The 17,743-nt window shown below is 45.8% G+C and overlaps 1 protein-coding gene across 1 annotated transcript in view; it reads left to right on the top strand.

Annotated features, from left to right (window-relative positions):
* BCR (BCR activator of RhoGEF and GTPase) overlaps positions 1–17,743 on the top strand; it is a 95,780-nt gene that overhangs the window by 56,430 nt on the left and 21,607 nt on the right. Inside the window, exons 9-14 of the mRNA XM_035098789.3 lie at positions 10,606–10,727; positions 11,767–11,935; positions 14,635–14,754; positions 15,906–15,981; positions 16,665–16,769; positions 17,341–17,415. Of these exons, the coding sequence (XP_034954680.3) occupies positions 10,606–10,727; positions 11,767–11,935; positions 14,635–14,754; positions 15,906–15,981; positions 16,665–16,769; positions 17,341–17,415 (667 nt within the window). The remainder of the gene's footprint in view (positions 1–10,605; positions 10,728–11,766; positions 11,936–14,634; positions 14,755–15,905; positions 15,982–16,664; positions 16,770–17,340; positions 17,416–17,743) is intronic.

Below are 17,743 nucleotides of genomic sequence, written 5' to 3'. Positions count from 1 at the left end.
ATCTGTTGGTTCAGGTCCTAACCTCTGGAGCAGGAGAAAGCAAGCTTGATCCCTCCATGTGACGGCCCTTTAGATATTTGAAGACGGCTACCATATCTCCTCTCAGTTCCTCTTTTCCAAGCTAAGCATGCCTGTCAGGGGATTGTTGCGGCTACTCTCGAGTAAAGACGCGCCAGTCCGCTCTGTCTTTCAGAATTTTATTGTGCATATTATTTACAGTGCAGAGGTATCAGAAAACATGACTGCCTAGTCCGATTCAGAACCCGGCAATGGCTTCCGTCGCGTCTTGGACCAGCATAGAAGCCTGGGCACCCCAAAGCGCCTCCCCCTAGCCCTGTGTGTAGGCGCGCGCCTCAATTCGGGCGCCGGAAGGGGCTGCGTTCCTTCTCCCGTCCTTTGGCTGGACCGTTGCAGAGGCTCCGACACCTCGCTGCGCTGTCCTTCCCCCCCCCCCCCCGGCCAGCTGGGTCGGTGTCTAGGCTCTGACATGTCTGAGAGCCCCCTCTCCATCCCGCTCCATCCCTCATTCCCTCCTCCTGACCTGCTGCTAGTGCTGTCACTGGGTGAAGTGCTGGTCAGGATGACTGGGGGAGGGTCCCTGTAAGGAGTCCCCCTGACAATACCCAACTCCCTCATTAGGTTTTCCTCCTCCTCCTCCTCGTAAATGTCATCAAACTATTTGAATACATTTTACTTTCCAATCAACTTCCCTTCTTCTTTCTTCTGTTTTCTTTAGTCTTCCTTATGGTTGCGTTATTCATTTCCGCTTTCAAATAATTTTCTTATATTATCCAAATTTTGGCCTTAATTATAGCTATAGTATATCACTTAGATTTTTATATAAATAAAACCCGTAAATTAATAGTAAATAAAAATAGTATAAACTCTCCTTTTAGAATTTTGCTTTCCGTTACGAGGTATTAGCCTAATCTACTTGTAAGTGCGTAAGCCACTCGTTTTATCAATATATTCCATAAATTTTCTCCATTCTTTCAGAAACGTTTCATCACCCTGATATCTGATTCTTGCTGTTAATCTGGCTATTTCCGCATATTCTAGCACTTTCCCTCATTAGGTTTTCACCCTGATGAAGTTTACTTGGAAGGCATTAGAAGCCAATACTTATTGGTTTGTTTTTCCGAAATATCCTGGCCCTGTTCGTAACAATTCATTTTGTATATCGTGAGAAGTTGATAATCCAATCAATTAGGTATATTAGTAAACCAGCAAAACTGTTCTTGGGCCATTAACTGCACACAGAACACTTCTGTCAAACCTAATTTCAGCAGGAGGAGGGAGCCCTTTGGAGACCAGAGAAAGACCTCTGTGGGCACATGTGCGCCCAAATTGGCAACTGCTAATTTACATCCAGGTGGGATGGGACCCAGGTGGCGCTGTGGGCTAAACCACTGAGCCTAGGGCTTGCTGATCAGAAGGTCGGCGGTTCGAATCCCTGCGACGGGGTGAGCTCCCGTTACTTGGTCCCAGCTCCTGCCAACCTAGCAGTTCGAAAGCACATCAAAATGCAAGTAGATAAATAGGAACCGCTATAGCGGGAAGGTAAACGGCGTTTCCATATGCTGCTCTGGTTTGCCAGAAGCAGCTTTGTCATGCTGGCCACATGACCTGGAAGCTATACGCCGGCTCCCTCGGCCAATAATGCGAGATGAGCGCGCAACCCCAGAGTCGGTCACGACTGGACCTAATGGTCAGGGGTCCCTTTAGCCTTTAGCTTAGTTTACATCAGGATTCTACAGCTGCAGGTAGTTGTGAAAGCACCCAGGCTGACTTGCATGGACACCTTTCCACTGGGAGCATGTGCTCTGCAGATGGGTCACTTCCGGGGTTCCTAGCCATGATAGCTATGCTGTGCCTCCACAGTTGGAGGCAGCAATGCTTCTGAACCACAGGAGAGGAGTGTGCTCTGGTACCCAAGGCCTGCTTGCAGGATTCCCCCTGGGGAATCTGGCTGGCCACTGCGAGAACAGAATGCTGAACTAGATGGGTCCTTTTTTGCTCAATCCAGCAGGCTTATGTTCCCTTGCATGTGCCAGAATTTGTGCAGTTGCTTTTTTCAGTGAGCTCTCCCTTGGAGGCCTACTGTGATCTGCCTGCTTTGCAGGCGGAGGCAAGAGGTGGGGAGTCCGATTGGGATACTACAGCTGGGTTGGATATTGATCTGGCTTGTTATTAGTGCTTCCTTTGGTCAGATTTACTTAGATCCTTTTTTTAGTTTGTACAACCCGATTGCAATATATAAATTTAAAAATTGAGGGAACTTACAAAAGAATATTGAATATTGAATGCAATGAAGCAGAGCTTTTCTGAACCTGCTGAGTTTTCTGTGCAAAAGCAAGTTGGAGGGAGGCAGGGAGTGGCTGCACAATCCGTTTCAAAAATGCTAAGGAGCCCAAATATTTCCTTTTGAACTTTGAACTTCTCATTCTCTGCACTGCAAGCAGAATCAGGAAGGAATCTGCACCCTCTCAGTGTGTTATCTGGAACAGTCAGACCTTTCCTTTCCCAGTGCCTGCAGCAGCTTCATTTTTGGATCCTTCACTTCAAAATCCATCGTGTTCTCTCTGGTCTCTAGCTTTTTGGCCCTGCTTTGGGAGCCCAGTATGAAAGCTGCACTCTGCATATGCTCACAAGTCTTCTTTTCTTCATGATTTATGTTCAAAGGCAAAGTCTTGGCCTTGAAAAGAGGCTTCTAGGCCCTGAAGGTTGCTGGAAATCCCTGGAGGGAAGAGTGCTCTTGTGCTCGAACCCTGCTTGCTGGCTTCATGTAGGCATCTGGTTGGCTGCTTGTGAGAACAGGAAACTGGGCTAGATGGGCCCTTGACCTGATCCAGCAGGCTTTTCTTACATTCTTATGAAGCTGTCTTCTTTCAGTGAATGCCTGCTCTTTGAGAGACAGGACGGATGGGCTTATACGTCTACATTTTGGAGGATGTTTTCATGTGAGACAGGGGACTTCGAGACATCCCCACCCTCGCTGCAGGTGGGACCCAGTGTTTATTTCCTTTCCCCAACCTCACTTTTTCTGGCTTCAAAAAGTCTCTTTTGGAAATGGGGTTTACCATTGTTCTTGTGTGAGTGGAAGGGTTAAATGCAGAGCTGCTGAGAGAACTGTGTTTAGGAGCACCAGACTGAAGATGAAACTGCACAGCCATGCCTATCAGTTTAAAATGCAGCACTTTAAAGAGGGCTGGTGTCTTGCCAGTACTTTCTGGATGGGGTGTGGCTTATAGTCAGCCTCCTGCAATCCTCGCAGCTGAGCAAGTGGAGGCTGCATCTTTGTGGGAGCTTGAATGGAACGCCGTTGTTCTCTGGCTGGCATTGTGGGCGCCCAGTAGGTCTCCTACGGATGTTCCGGGACTTGCCAGGGAGTTTGCCTCTCCTCCCCCAGCATCCCAGGAGCGAGTCAGCAAAGGCCTTTCCCTTCCTCTCTGTGTGTGACGTACTGAAACCCTCCCCTCCCTCCCTCCTGGCAAGATGAGTCATGGCAGTCAAGAAGGCATGACCCCAACACTGCCTCACAGGCTGACCGTTTGCCAGGAGTGGGAAGTCTTGATTGTTCTAGTAACTGCTATCTCCTCCCCCTCCCGAGTCACTAGAGCATGCTCATTTCCAGGCCCTGCAAAGAAGCACAAACGGGAGATAGAAGCCGGCCTGAGGATAGCCCTGAACCACAGAGGGGACATGCCCCTGGCTCACTCCCTTGCCCTCAAATTGGCCACAATCCAATGCAAGAATTGCTGTTGCGGTTCGAGGACCCGCCCCCCTACAAGAAATAAAGACACAGTGGATTTGAGTTAATGGGTAAAATAAGGCCACAACTTTATTGGTCAGAGCAAGTGAGAGGTATTGGCTTAGACATTGGACACCCCAGCAAGCGTGACTCCACCCTGCTCAGCGGGGGGTCATATAAGGTTAACACCCCGAGGGAGGAGCCTGTTGATGCAAATACAACTGAAAGCTCCCCCAGTGTCACCGGGGGTCGTGCCATGGCCCTAGCCTCAGCAGGGCATCGGACGGGATCCACAACCGCAGGATCCCTTAAGGGGATACCCCTATGAATTTGAATGCTGCTGCGCTGCCTTAAATGTATGCAGACCCCACCCCCCAGGCCAGAGACTTGGCGCGGCAGTGGGGCTGTAGCAGGGGGCCGATACATGCCCCCCTGCTTGTCACATGGAGCGGGTCCCGCCCGCAAAGTCTCCCCTCCCGGAAGAGGAGAGATCTTACCAGGCTGCCTTCTGCTTCCACCTTGGCCTGAAAGTGATCATTTCTGATTTGAGGGAGCCATCCTGGGTTGTTCCCCCCCCCCCCACACACACCTCTTTCACGCTTACTCACAAATTTACTCAGCTTCCAACATGTAGGAGCCAACCTGAGTCCAGGCGGCCAGTTTGTCTCGTGGCTGCATAGTTCCAAATCATGGCTTGCCACATTCTGGAAAATATCAACAAGGAGGGCTATGTCAGCACATGGAGAACAGGTGCTTGGATATCTCTGGAAGCATCCATACATCCAGTCCTGCATGCTGTATTCCGCTGAAGTTTTCACCCTGCCCTAGATGTGTGAGTTGGCCCAGAGAATGACTGCAAATGCACAGCAGACCATTACTCTATTTGTCTTGTGTTGGTGATGGGCAGAAAGCACAGCTGACCTTGGTCTGTAGGCACCTGGCACCAAACCAACCTCTTTTTTCCAAGCAGCCACAATGGAAAGGGGAGGGAGCAGCTGGGGATTGTCAGCATTGCTGCAGAGAGTGCCATTGAAGCACAAGAACGCATTTGCACCTCAAGATGAAAATCTGGTTGGCAGCGTGGGCTCGTTTGCCATGCCCCAGAGGAGCAGAGCTTATTTGCTGTCTCCTCCATATTCATCTGCTCCTTAAAAAATATTAAATGAGGGCTTTGGACTGCCTTGTTTTATGGCCCTCTGCGACTGAATCCTCCCCTTCTTCAGAAGTTGACTGCAAAGCTCACCCGTGTGTATTCGTCTGGCATCTTTAGCTCTACAGTCCTTGGGGGGAAATGAGCGCACATGGATGGCAAAGGCATTAATGCAGGCTGGCATCTCTGAAGCATCTGAGTAGCGAGGGAAGCAAGGAGGCCCCTCCAAAATGGATTCTGCTTGTCCTTGACAGGGATGGAGACTGGAATTGTTTGCTAGCAACCAGCTCCTAACCCTGACTGGACTCAGCCTTTTGTAAAAAAATACTTTAAGATGAGTCAGCCACAGGAGAGCCCGAGAAAGTTGTGGTAGCTTCAGTGCAAACTGTTATGTTGGAATAGACCCAGATCCAAAACATTTACTGAGAAGAAGCTCCTGCATTATATCGTTTGACTTTGACACCTTAAGAATACTTGTTCTGTGAGAATAATTCCCACTGAACCAAAAATAATGGGGAATCTGCAACTTTTCACAAATAGGAATCTTAGAGGAAATTTGAATTACTGGCTCGAGAAATTATGTACAGATGGTGCTGTTTATATATTTGCTAATAAGGAGTGCGCTGTGAGTTGAGTTTGCAAACGACATCTGCTCTAAATGGATCTATACCCCTTAGCAGTGCTTTGTGCCATAAGAAAGCCATGGAGAACCTTTTAGTTAGCATATCCTTCCCTTCAGTGACTAGTCAGCATTCTGTACCAGATACCAATATTTACATTTGCTAATAAATTGCCCTGCCTCTTCTGCCTTGTGCTGGTGGTAGATCTGGATACCTGCAATATTTATATTCACCAATAAATGGGGGGTCCCCTTCCTTATCTCTTCTTTGTCCTAATAGCACTTCATAGCATCATGTAACCTGTATGTCCCCTAGAGAGGCTAACTCAGTGATACTTGCAGAACTCCCCCGAGGACTAGTATAAAGGGCAGACTTTTGGAGCAAAAATGCCATTCCCAGCTTTTTTCGCATCCCCACTCCCTTGACATCCAGCCTGGAGAAGAACTTTCTAGAGTACTCTAAAGCTTGCTTATAGCCTTGTAATGTTCTTGTGCATCCTAATAAAATGCATTGCCCTACACTGGCTTTAAGCTGCTAGTACTGTATAGGCAAAGCCATTTGGTTAAAAAGGTTCTAGTTACAGGCAAGTAGCCGTGTTGGACTGCCGTAGTCGAAACAAAATTTAAAAATTCCATCCAGTAGCACCTTAAAGGTAAAGGTAAAGGGACCCCTGACCATTAGGTCCAGTTGTGACCAACTCTGGGGTTGCGGCGCCCATCTCGCGTTATTGGCCGAGGGAGCCGGCGTACAGCTTCCATGTCATGTGGCCAGCATGACAAAGCCGCTTCCGGCGAACCAGAGCAGCACACAGAAACGCCATTTACCTTCCCGCTGTAGCGGTACCTATTTATCTACTTGCACTTTGACATGCTTTCGAACTGCTGGGTTGGCAGGGGCTGGGACCAAGCAACGGGAGGAAACCAACTAAGTTTGTCGTTGGTATGAGCTTTCATGTGCATGCATCTGAAGGGATCTGAAGAAGTGTGCATGCACACGAAAGCTCATACAAATGACAAACTTAGTTGGTCTCTAAGGTGCTACTGGAAGGAATTTTTTTATTTGGTTAAAAAGGGTAAGAGTTTTTGCCAGTTTGTGAAGTTGGAGAATTGTTGTATGCTGCCCTCTGCTGGCCTTGATAGTGAATTCATTGTAAAGCAGCTGCAGATAATATTTGCTTTTATGAAGAAATTAGGAGTAGATGCCCAGTTGTACCTCCTTTCTGGAAGAAAAGAGAAATAACTTGGTTTTGGACAAATCCTTGGAGATAGTAGATGCTAACACTATAATTAGCCACATACCTATCAAATAAGTTTTTAGAAGGGCAGGAAATGTGGGCTTCACCAAACCACACTAGCAGCAAAATGAATAATCTCTGGACACTGGAATTCCCAAGCTACACTAGGTATTGCAGGATGGGTGTAGGAGCCTCTGCAGCTGGCAACACATGAGAAAGTATGTCCTGTTCCAACAAGATACAAAAAGAAATAGGCTTTCAGGGAGTTTGGAGATGTTCCAGAAGGCCTGTCCACATATGTAGACACAAAATTTGCAAAGAGACTATGACGGCTACTGTTCATTGAGTGTTCATTCCTCTCCCCCCCCCCCAAAGTGCATTATAAGAATGAAAAAATACACACACAAAAAGAAATTAACAAACAAACATGAAAAAGAAGAAGAAGAAACTCATCTTATTTTCATCTTCTAACTTTCTTGTTGTTGTTTAGTCGTTTAGTCGTGTCCGACTCTTCGTGACCCCATGGACCATAGCACGCCAGGCACTCCTGTCTTGCACTGCCTCCCGTAGTTTGGTCAAACTCATGTTCGTAGCTTCGAGAACACTGTCCAACCATCTTGTCCTCTGTCGTCCCCTTCTCCTAGTGCCCTCAATCTTTCCCAACATCAGGGTCTTTTCCAAGGATACTTCTCTTCTCATGAGGTGGCCAAAGTATTGGAGCCTCAGCTTCACGATCTGTCCTTCCAGGGAGCACTCAGGGCTGATTTCCTTAAGAATGGATAGGTTTGATCTTCTTGCAGTCCATGGGACTCTCAAGAGTCTCCTCCAGCACCATAATTCAAAAGCATCAATTCTTCGGTGATCAGCCTTCTTTATGGTCCAACTCTCACTTCCATACATCACTACTGGGAAAACCATAGCTTTAACTATACGGACCTTTGTCGGCAAGGTGATGTCTCTGTTTTTTAAGATGCTGTCTAGGTTTGTCATTGCTTTTCTCCCAAGAAGCAGGCGTCTTTTAATTTCGTGACTGCTGTCACCATCTGCAGTGATCAAGGAGCCCAAGAAAGTAAAATCTCTCACTGCAATGTCACTTTCTAGACATTGTTAAATGGGCTTCCACGAATCTCCCTTATCTGATTTTCATTTGGCAGTTTTCATACATCATACCTATAACTCATATTTAAACCTTTCTTTAACATGTTATTCTCAAATTTTACCCTATTTTCATCTTTTCCAATTTCCTTACTTCTATCATTAATTACATTAATCATAATTAAATCACATCACTTAATTTTTATCCTTTTATATACCATTACTTCATTATACATACATATCCTTAATACTCACATTTAATTAATTTCAATTCTCACAAAATCTTATATTCCATTCCCTACCACCTCCTGTCTCCTCTAAAGATAACCATCTTTATATATATATTCATATTACACTTCTCATAATTATTGATTGTTTCCAGTCTTCCCCCACCAACTCTTCCCTCTGGTCACTAACTCTCCCAGTCAATTTGGCAAATTCCATAAATCAGACCAGTTTCTGTCCAGGATAACCTATATCTCTATCACCAAAAATCCTCTTCACCCATCTCCGTTTCTAGCATGTTTTAAAACCCAAAAACCTTTACCTCCCCCCCCCTGCTGTCCCCTCCACCACCACCAACCCTTCTAATTGGCATCCACTTTCCCTGACCTTTGCAATTTCTTTCATTAGCTTCTGTCGCAGAAACAAATCCTGCTCTCTCTTCTGCGCAAAAAACGAAGTTCTTCAATAATTCTTGTTGGTTTTGCTCGCTTCCTCCTTTCTGGGCTTTCGGCCTCTCACCCAAAAAGTCCCCCACTTTCTCTTCTTTCTGGACTTTCCGGCTTTCACCCGGAGAATCCTCCTTTCTTGTCGGTTGTTTTATTTCTGTAATGCCTTCTTGAGCCCCAGCAATTTGATTCGGCCTTTCAATCTGACATTGAGCGTTCGTTCTTAAAATGTTTGTACTGAGGTAATATGACATCGTGTCAAGTGACTGTTGTGCTGCTTGCTCCAAGTGCATTTTCCAGTTACTCTCCTTACTGCCAAAAGTCTGATTATTTTTATACTTACCTGGCAGGGGAGACACCTTGATCAAGTCTGATTATTTATTTGTTTAAAAAGCAGTTTTGTTGCATAAGGGTGCAACCTAAATTTGCTTATAATTTATTAAATTTCGTCAAATAGTGACTGTCTCAGTTCTTGGGACCCTTTGCCAAATGACACCTTCAATGGAGTCTGGACACAATGCAAAATCTAGAAGCATTCAAACCTGCCTTTTGCTTTCACTGTTAATGGCCTACCGTATTCTCTTTGTGGAGTCCCTTTGTGGAACTATTGGATTGGTATTAAAGGCCAGCCATTGTAAACTCTTTAAACTAGCTGAGAGCTTTGGTCTATTAAGCTGGTTTATTTTCTTTGCTGTTTTGTTTGCTGTTGTGTTTATGTTCTCTTCATCTTGTGTAACTTGAAAATGTCAGCAAAACACTTGCCTTCTATTCATTTGATCTTTTACCATTCCTTACCTACTTAAACCCTTATTGGACTAATTAACTACTATATATTTTATCATTCCCATCTTGATAAATGGTTGAAAGGCAGACAGATATAAGGCTATCGCTATAAATGAGGTTAGTAGATCTGGGGAGGAACCATAGGGGGCAGTTAGGGAAGGGAATTGTTTAAAGCTTGTGAAAACTGCTATTATTATCATCATCATCATCATCATCTGAAGAGAAGGACAAAGCTGGCAATGTAAGGAAGTTGCAAGTTACAAGGCAGATTCCCTCCTGTAGTTGCCTGTCCTTGAATGAATTCTGATACAAACGCTGTGGTTGCCACATGGAAATGCTTCAAAATAACAGTAACTGGGAACAGTATTCCTTGCCAGCTGCTTATCGTCATGTGGAGGGTCTGTGCCAGCCAGTATCTGCCAGCGAGGTGCCACCCTGACATCAGAGGTTCTCACCATGTGACTGGGCTAGAAAACATAAGCCGCCTTGCACTTTGTCAGACCCACTCAACTGCATGGACCAGTTCCTCAACTACAACCAGTTGCCCCCAACTTCTGTTGTTGTTTAGTCGTTTAGTCGTGTCCGACTCTTTGTGACCCCATGGACCATAGCACGCCAGGCACTCCTGTCTTCCACTGCCTCCCGCAGTTTGGTCAGACTCATGTTCGTAGCTTCGAGAACACTGTCCAACTCATCCTCTGTCGTCCCCTTCTCCTAGTGCCCTCCATCTTTCCCAACATCAGGGTCTTTTACCAGGAAGTCTTCTCTTCTCATGAGGTGGCCAAAGTATTGGAGCCTCAGCTTCACGATCTCAGCTTCCAGCGAGCGCCCCCAACTTCTACCCTGTGCTGAATCCCTCCTTGGTCTGATCCTGTAGTTCCCTATCACATCTTTTCTCCTCCAGTTCCCCAGCACCTTTCTTTTATAGGAACATAGGAAGCTGCCTTATGCATAGCCCAGGCCATTGGCCCACTTAGCTTAGTATTGTATACACTGACTGGCAGTGCCTTTCCTGGGTTTCAGACGGGGCAATTCCCAGCCCTATGGGGAAATGTCGGGGATTGAACCTGGGACCTTCTGCATGCAAGGCAGATGCTCTACCCCTGAGCTATGGTCATCCCCATGCCCCATCACCCACACCAACTTTTGTCCATGGGCCTTCAGTGGGCCCCTGCTGGGGTATTGTGGGGAGGGCCCTCAGCTGATGCCCAGACAGGCCAACTCTTGATGCTGGCCAACATCTGTCACTTATCCCAGTCTCCATTTCTGACCCTTGCCTCTCCTTTCCTTTTTTTTGGCAGCACCGTCAGCTCATGAAGGACAGTTTCATGGTGGAGCTGGTCGAGGGAGCCCGCAAGCTGCGCCATGTTTTCCTCTTCACTGATCTGTTCCTGTGTGCCAAGCTCAAGAAGCAGATTGGAGGGTGAGGCTCTCCTGGGTGGGCTCCATGTGAAGGACCATGTGTATACATTGCATAAGGGGGCGGGGAGGAAAAGATTTAAGAACAGCTGGGCAACTGCCAGGTGCAGCAGAGGCAAGGCACCAAACTGGAGCAGAAGTGATCATCCCAATGGAGAGGCCAGCCCTTGTTCTTCTCCAGCTCAGAACATGTGCAGGGTGCCTTTCCGTTACCTCTGAGAAACTGCAGACAACCAGATTAGGAGGGAGGACTTCCACTTAAGAGGGTGCAACTCCCAAGCAGGTTTGAGCGCTGGCTCCTCTCTTTGGTTTGGAACCTCCCAGACTGACTGCTGTCTATGCTGCTGCATAGGGGCCTGCCCTTGGAAGCTGGAGCTGGCTCAGAATCCAGCTTCTAAGTATGGCAGTGCTGGTGGTAGTACACCATATAGCAGAGAGAGCATACAGTCGTACCTTGGTTTTCGAACAGCTTAGTTCTCGAACGTTTTGGCTCCCGAATGTGGCAAACCCGGAAGCGTCTGTTCCAGTTTGCGAACTATTTTTGAAAGCCAAACGTCCGACTGGCCTTCCACGGCTTCTGATCCTGCAGCCAATCCGAAGCTTGGTTTTTTTAAATGTTTTGGAAGTCAAACGGACTTCCGGAACGGATTCTGTTCAACTTCCAAGGTACGACTGTATATGTCAGCCAGAGAGCCATGCACTCCTCACACTGGCCACTTCCATGGGAGCCATGTTTATTATCTTGCATTTCAACACATTTTTCCTGACTTGGGTGTCAACATTCATCTCAGGAAAATGAACATGCGAAAGGCTTCCAAAGGCCAGATGGGTTTTACAGCATTCTGGAAGGTGTTTAGGCAAGTTGTCAAAAGGAAAGTATGGGCCTGTAACGTTGGAATGCATAAGGCAGGGAGCGGGTTAACCTGGCTAAACTTTGGGCCTGCGTCAGGGAGGAGGACATTGTCCTGCAAGTCTGTGGGGGCTAAGCTGCTTAAGGGGAGCAGAGGGGGAAGCTGGCTAACACACTGCTTTAATACTTGCAGGAAAAGCCAGCAGTATGACTGCAAATGGTACATTCCACTCTCAGACCTCAGCTTTCAAATGGTGGATGATTCAGAGGCTGTGCCGAACATCTCCCTTGTGCCAGATGAGGAGCTGGATGCTATGAAGATCAAGATTTCTCAACTGAAGAGTGACATCCAACGGGAAAAAGTAAAAGCAGAGGGGAGGAGGAGAATAAGAAATACGAATAGTGCTTGGCAGTTGTATCTGTTTTCAAGGATATATTAAACAACCTTTCCAACGGCCTCTGTAAGAGGCGTAGGATGAGAGGTACTGGATTTGCCTCGTTGCGTGGCTTTGTAGAGATTTGAACTAGGAACTTAAGTTTCATAGCCACTGTGCTACTCATTGGCTCACGTTTATGCCTCCCCCCACTCCTTTTCAGGGAGCAGCTGGCAGTACTGCTACCCTACCACCAATTCCTCGGCTAAGCATTCCTGCAACAAAACAGCCTTCCCAGTTCATGCTTGGGTTGTGCTTAGCCCAGTCGGCTGGTATGAAGAGCCCCATGCACATTCCCGAACTGCACAAAAGGCAATATAGTGTGAGAGGCTTTCTGCTGTAGGCAAGACTGGCTACACTTTGAACCAAACTCAGAATTAGGGATGGTCCACTTCGAGCATCCAGAAGTGTGAAACGTTGTTTAGCTGCTGCCTCGAGCTCACATCCTTCTCATTGAATGGCTGAGTGGAGGTGGTGCTAGTAGCAGCGGCAAGCTCTCACTGTGAGTATTATGATGAGCGTGGAGCTCTCACTGTGGGTATTAGGGTGATGACTTTTAATAATAATAATAATAATAATAATAATAATAATAATAATAATAATTTATTTATACCCCACCCATCTGGCTGGGTTTCCCCAGGCACTCTGGGCGGCTTCCAACAGAAAAATAAAACACAATAATCTATTAAACATTAAAAGCCTCCCTGAACAGGGCTGCCTTCAGATGTCTTCTAAAAGTCTGGTAGTTGTTTTCCTCTTTGACATCTGTTGGGAGGGCGTTCCACAGGGCAGGCGCCACCACCGAGAAGGCCCTCTGCCTAGTTCCCTGCAACTTGGCTTCTCGCAACGAGGGAACCGCCAGAAGGCCCTCGGTGCTGGACCTCAGTGTCCAGGCAGAATGATGGAGGTTTTACAACCTCATTTCCCTGTATCATAATTTGATGAGCTTTCATTAAAGATTAGATAAAATCTTACTTTCAAAGAGATTTGATTTAAAAAAAAACCTCACGCACAAAATGATTTTAAAAAAAATTATTTATCAGTTTTTTGACCATTTTTGAAGTCACTGTAAGCAGATATAAAACTCAACCCAAGCTTTAGAGTCACATATATACAACATTATATAGGGTCATCAAACACACAAGGAAGCTTTTTTTTTTAAGCTGCAGTAACAGTATAGATGCCACTAGAGGACGATGTTTTGCTACCTCTCCTGTAGGTTCTTTTCCCAGCGTGCCCGGCAGGCTCTGCTGGCTGAGTTTTGAGGCCCCCAAAAGGGGCTTTTACCTTGCGCAGGTGTGACATTTGTATACCCTATGTTGCTAAGAACACTCCCCATTGTGGAATGTGGTGTTGTGTCTAAATTTGATGCAAAATATATATAGAATTGTTAATACAATTTTATGAAATGGTAAAACGGCATACAAAAAAAATAAAATAAAAACGGTTTGTGCGTAACCTTTTTAAATATTTCAATGGAACATACCTCATTTTAGTCATTAATAGGCAAAAGTTCATCCATTTGTGCTACAGGAAATATTTTTTGAGGGGGGGGGGAAATGAAAAAGTCATCACCCTAGTTGGTATCCTTCACTCCTTCCCTAGTACTCATGTGAGTGAGGGCTGCTCTGGCTGCCAGGCGGGGCCCTTTCACATGTTTGTTGGGCTCCTCATTCCAGAAGCCCTGAGATGGGCAATTTCCAGGCTGGGTTGTAGGAGCAGAGTTCTGGGTTAAGGATGTAGGTGAGGGTCACATGGGCAGGAAGCATAATGCCAGATAGAGCATAGACACCACTACTACTACTACCACTACTATTATTACTATTGATTAAGTTTGTTAATTGCTTTATACAATTAACTCGGAGCAACTTACAAATCAACAATAAAACGTAAGAAAGACAAAATAATTAAAAGTGAGGCGTAATTTGAGGTAATCAAACCATGAAAACAATCCCTCCATTCCCTAAGAGAAGTCACACCACCCTAAAGAGCCCCCAAAGGAATACCGCCAAGAGCTGCAAAGGAAAATGCACACTCAAATAGAAGAGAAACATCTCTTCTATTTGAAGTGGACACAGAACAATGGATTCAAACTTCAAGAAAGAAGATTCCACCTAAACATTAGGAAGAACATCCTGACAGTAAGAGCTGTTCGGCAGTGGAATTTGCTACCAAGGAGTGTGGTGGAGTCTCCTTCTTTGGAGGTCTTTAAGCAGAGGCTTGACAGGCATATGTCAAGAATGCTTTGATGGTGTTTCCTGCTTGGCAGGGGGTTGGACTGGATGGCCCTTGTGGTCTCTTCCAACTCTATGATTCTATGATCTTTGCATGGTGCCGAAAATATGTCTGTGTCAGTGCTAGGCAAGCCTCCCTGGGAAGAGAATCTGATAGTTAGGGGGCCACTACTGAAAAGGCCCATTGTTTTGTTTTCATGGGCAACTTTGTATGGGAAAAGTTACTCCTTGGGGTCCTGAACCATGTAAGGCTCCATAGGTTAAAACCAGTACCCCCCACTTCTGGTTTAAGGAACCTAAATATTGAGAATCTTGTGAACCTCAAGTTCCTGCATCTGTTGAGTTGTAAAAGAACATGTTCTCATTACCTCTTGGGCTTTTTCTCTTCCTCAGAAGGCTAATAAGGGCAGCAAGAATATGGAGAGGTTGAAAAAGAAGCTTTCGGAGCAGGAATCCTTGCTTCTACTGATGTCTCCTAACATGGCATTCCGAGTGCATAACCGCAATGGCAAGGTGAGAGGCCTGGCAAAGAATGGGGTCTCAATGGGGCTGAACAGAGGAAGCATGAGAGGTGGAGTTTTGTTCATGTCGTCTTGCACATGCCCCATAAAAAAATTGAGTGAACAGAGCATGCCTGTTGCACGCTTAGTGCTCACTATGGAAGCAGCAAAATGAATCAATGGCTGCTTTCATTTTTAGTCATTATAATTTATTAAAATTGTATGCTGCCCTGCATCCGAAGATCACAGGGTGGTTCACAACGTAAGATTTACTCCCATAGTATAATGAATGCAAAAAAAAAGACCATTATGTCTGAAGCTGAAGGCTGGCAAATTAGAACATTAAGCCCAGCTGCTAGTTAATGGCGCAGGATCTTGTGATCTTTTGGGAGCTCTTTGTAATTGAATAGAATATGGGCAGAGCTGGTGGCAGGCTGTGTAAACCCTTGCAAGGGAAGCAGACTCTGGATTAAATGCTCTGTGCACTTTTGTACCCTCAAAGACAGATGGCTGTGTCGACACGACTTGCAAGTCTTAGCTGTTAATGTTGACACTGTTTAGACCTTCACCAAGATTTTCCAAACACAGGGAATTGTTTTCTTCACATGTCACGAAATATATGCATTTATATAAAAAAACATTTCAACACTACCTGAAATGAACAGCCTGGCAAGAAGGCAAGTGTGCAAATGGCTGATTTCTTTTGTTGGGGGGGGGAAAGTTCATCAGCCCAAAAAAGGAAGAAAAGAAAATTATAACCGGATTTATTTATTTTTTAAAGAAAAGACAAAACCCTGTGCAGCACTATGCATTTAACACACCAACAGGTGAAAGGTTATTTTCACTGTACAATGAAGAGTACTGTGAATGGTCGCATATACCCCTAAGACACCAAACCTCAGGATATCATTCCTAGATGGTACAGCTCAATGGCTGCCTGAGCCAAAACTTGTAGAGTAAGACACATGAAGTTGATTTTTACTGTCCAGGAAAATGCTGTTAGTCTTGCAGAAAATTAAATAAAAATCGAGTAGCAGGGATATGTTGGCTGTATTATGAACTTTGTATAATCTTATTTGAACACTTTAGATTGTTCTTTTTGTACATAATTTAGCTGTTGGATAAAATAAATAATTCTCGGGCCTCTTTTTCTCTGTTACTCAGAGTTACACATTCCTCATCTCATCTGATTACGAACGGGCAGAGTGGCGAGAGATCATCCGGGAGCAGCAGAAGAAATGTACGTGCCTATGCTCTGACTTCTCTAGGTGTGACCAACAGGCATCCTGGGCTTGGAGAAATCAGAGGGGGGGATCTTGGGGCTGGCCCTTCTGCATGTCTAAGGTTGAACATGCCACTCTTCTGTGAGAGGGTTGCCGAATGTCCCATGTGTAGATGTGTGGGCTTTTCTTGACTGTGGTCTGGGTCAGATACAGATGTGTTTTTGTGAATCAGCACCTTCCAGGTGCTTCCCCTCCACTCCAGTGAGGCCCCAAGGATGGGGAGTCCCAGCATGCTGTCCTCATGTAGGAAGAAAGTTCTACAGTTCTGTGCTCAGTACTGACGCAGTGACGCTACCTAGTCCAGTCATCATTCCCAGTAAGGAGCAGGTAACTTGTTTATTAGGTTTATTAGGTTTAACAGGTTTATTAGGAGAGGGCCTTTCCTCTGTGAGAAAAGTCTTCTGCATGATTCCCCAAGGGCATCCATGTGGCAAATTGTTTGGTAGGAGTTGGCTATCTGCCTGACCTTTTCTAGGATAACCGGGAATCGTAGTATTTTATTCCCAGGATCATTCCTGAGGATCCCTTGTGGATGTCTTTGTGGCAATAATACTCAAAGCAAGGAGGTCAGCATTACCGGCCTACACCTTTCTTCCCGAGTCTGCAGGAGGTTAAAAACCCATTCTCCTCTGAATTGCAGGTTTCAAAAGCTTCTCGCTGACTTCAGTGGAGCTCCAGATGCTGACAAATTCCTGTGTGAAACTTCAGACTGTGCATCACATCCCCCTCACGATAAACAAAGAAGGTGAGAACCCTGGAACCAATTGGCCTCATCTGCCATTGCTCTTGACCCTACTATCTTGCCTCCAACAGTGGTCAGCACTCAGGGGGACGATTTCCAAATGGCTGCTAGTGTCTAATGTGTGTTGGATCTATACCATTGCCTAGAAATAAAAGTACACAGTCCCAGTTCACTTCCCAGACATAGGCATGGAGCCAGCCACCAGCTTCAGTCGTCGTAACGGTGAAAAACATTGTCTTAAAAAGGCAGTGTCTCACTCTCAATCCAGAAGCCTTTTTCATGCTCCCTGTATTTTGGGATGTGGCATAGTCAAATTTCTTATGCTCAGAGCTCTAAACATTGTGAAACTACATTTCCATAGATTATGGAGCATATCTTTTCCCCAAGCCACAATAACATACACAGAAGGTTGTTAAATCTGGGATAAATGTGCTTACAGTCTTTAAACACACACTTTCACTCCACAGAAATTGAATTCTTGCTGTGTTAACATATATAGGGGGATTTCATCTGTCTTTCCCACTGAACTCCCAGAGCCAGTTTAACTATCACATTTATATGTTTTTGAACACAGATGACGAGTCCCCTGGTCTCTATGGGTTCCTGAACGTCATTGTCCATTCAGCCAGCGGCTTCAAGCAGAGCTCAAGTGAGTGGTAGTTGCATGGTAGCGGTGTGTGAATGCAAAGAACTGGATTACCGTCATGCTAAGTATGATTTGGTGTTGTGGCTAGCAACCAAATGAAAGTCCCGCTCTGGATTCAAGCAGGCCTCTTGTTGCCCACAGGGAGATGCTGGTGCTGCTGTCATAACAATGGACTATAATGAGAGCCAGTGTGGTGTAGTGGTTAAGAGCGGTAGACTCCTAATCTGGGGAACCGGGTTCGCGTCTCCGCTCCTCCACATGCAGCTGCTGGGTGACCTTGGGCTAGTCACACTTCTCTGAAGTCTCTCAGCCCCACTCACCTCACAGAGTG

Source organism: Zootoca vivipara, chromosome 16 (genome assembly GCF_965207765.1).
Source record: "Zootoca vivipara chromosome 16, rZooViv2.hap1.1, whole genome shotgun sequence".
Taxonomy (NCBI): Eukaryota; Metazoa; Chordata; class Lepidosauria; order Squamata; family Lacertidae; genus Zootoca; species Zootoca vivipara.
This window is presented reverse-complemented; position numbering and strand designations above follow the sequence as displayed.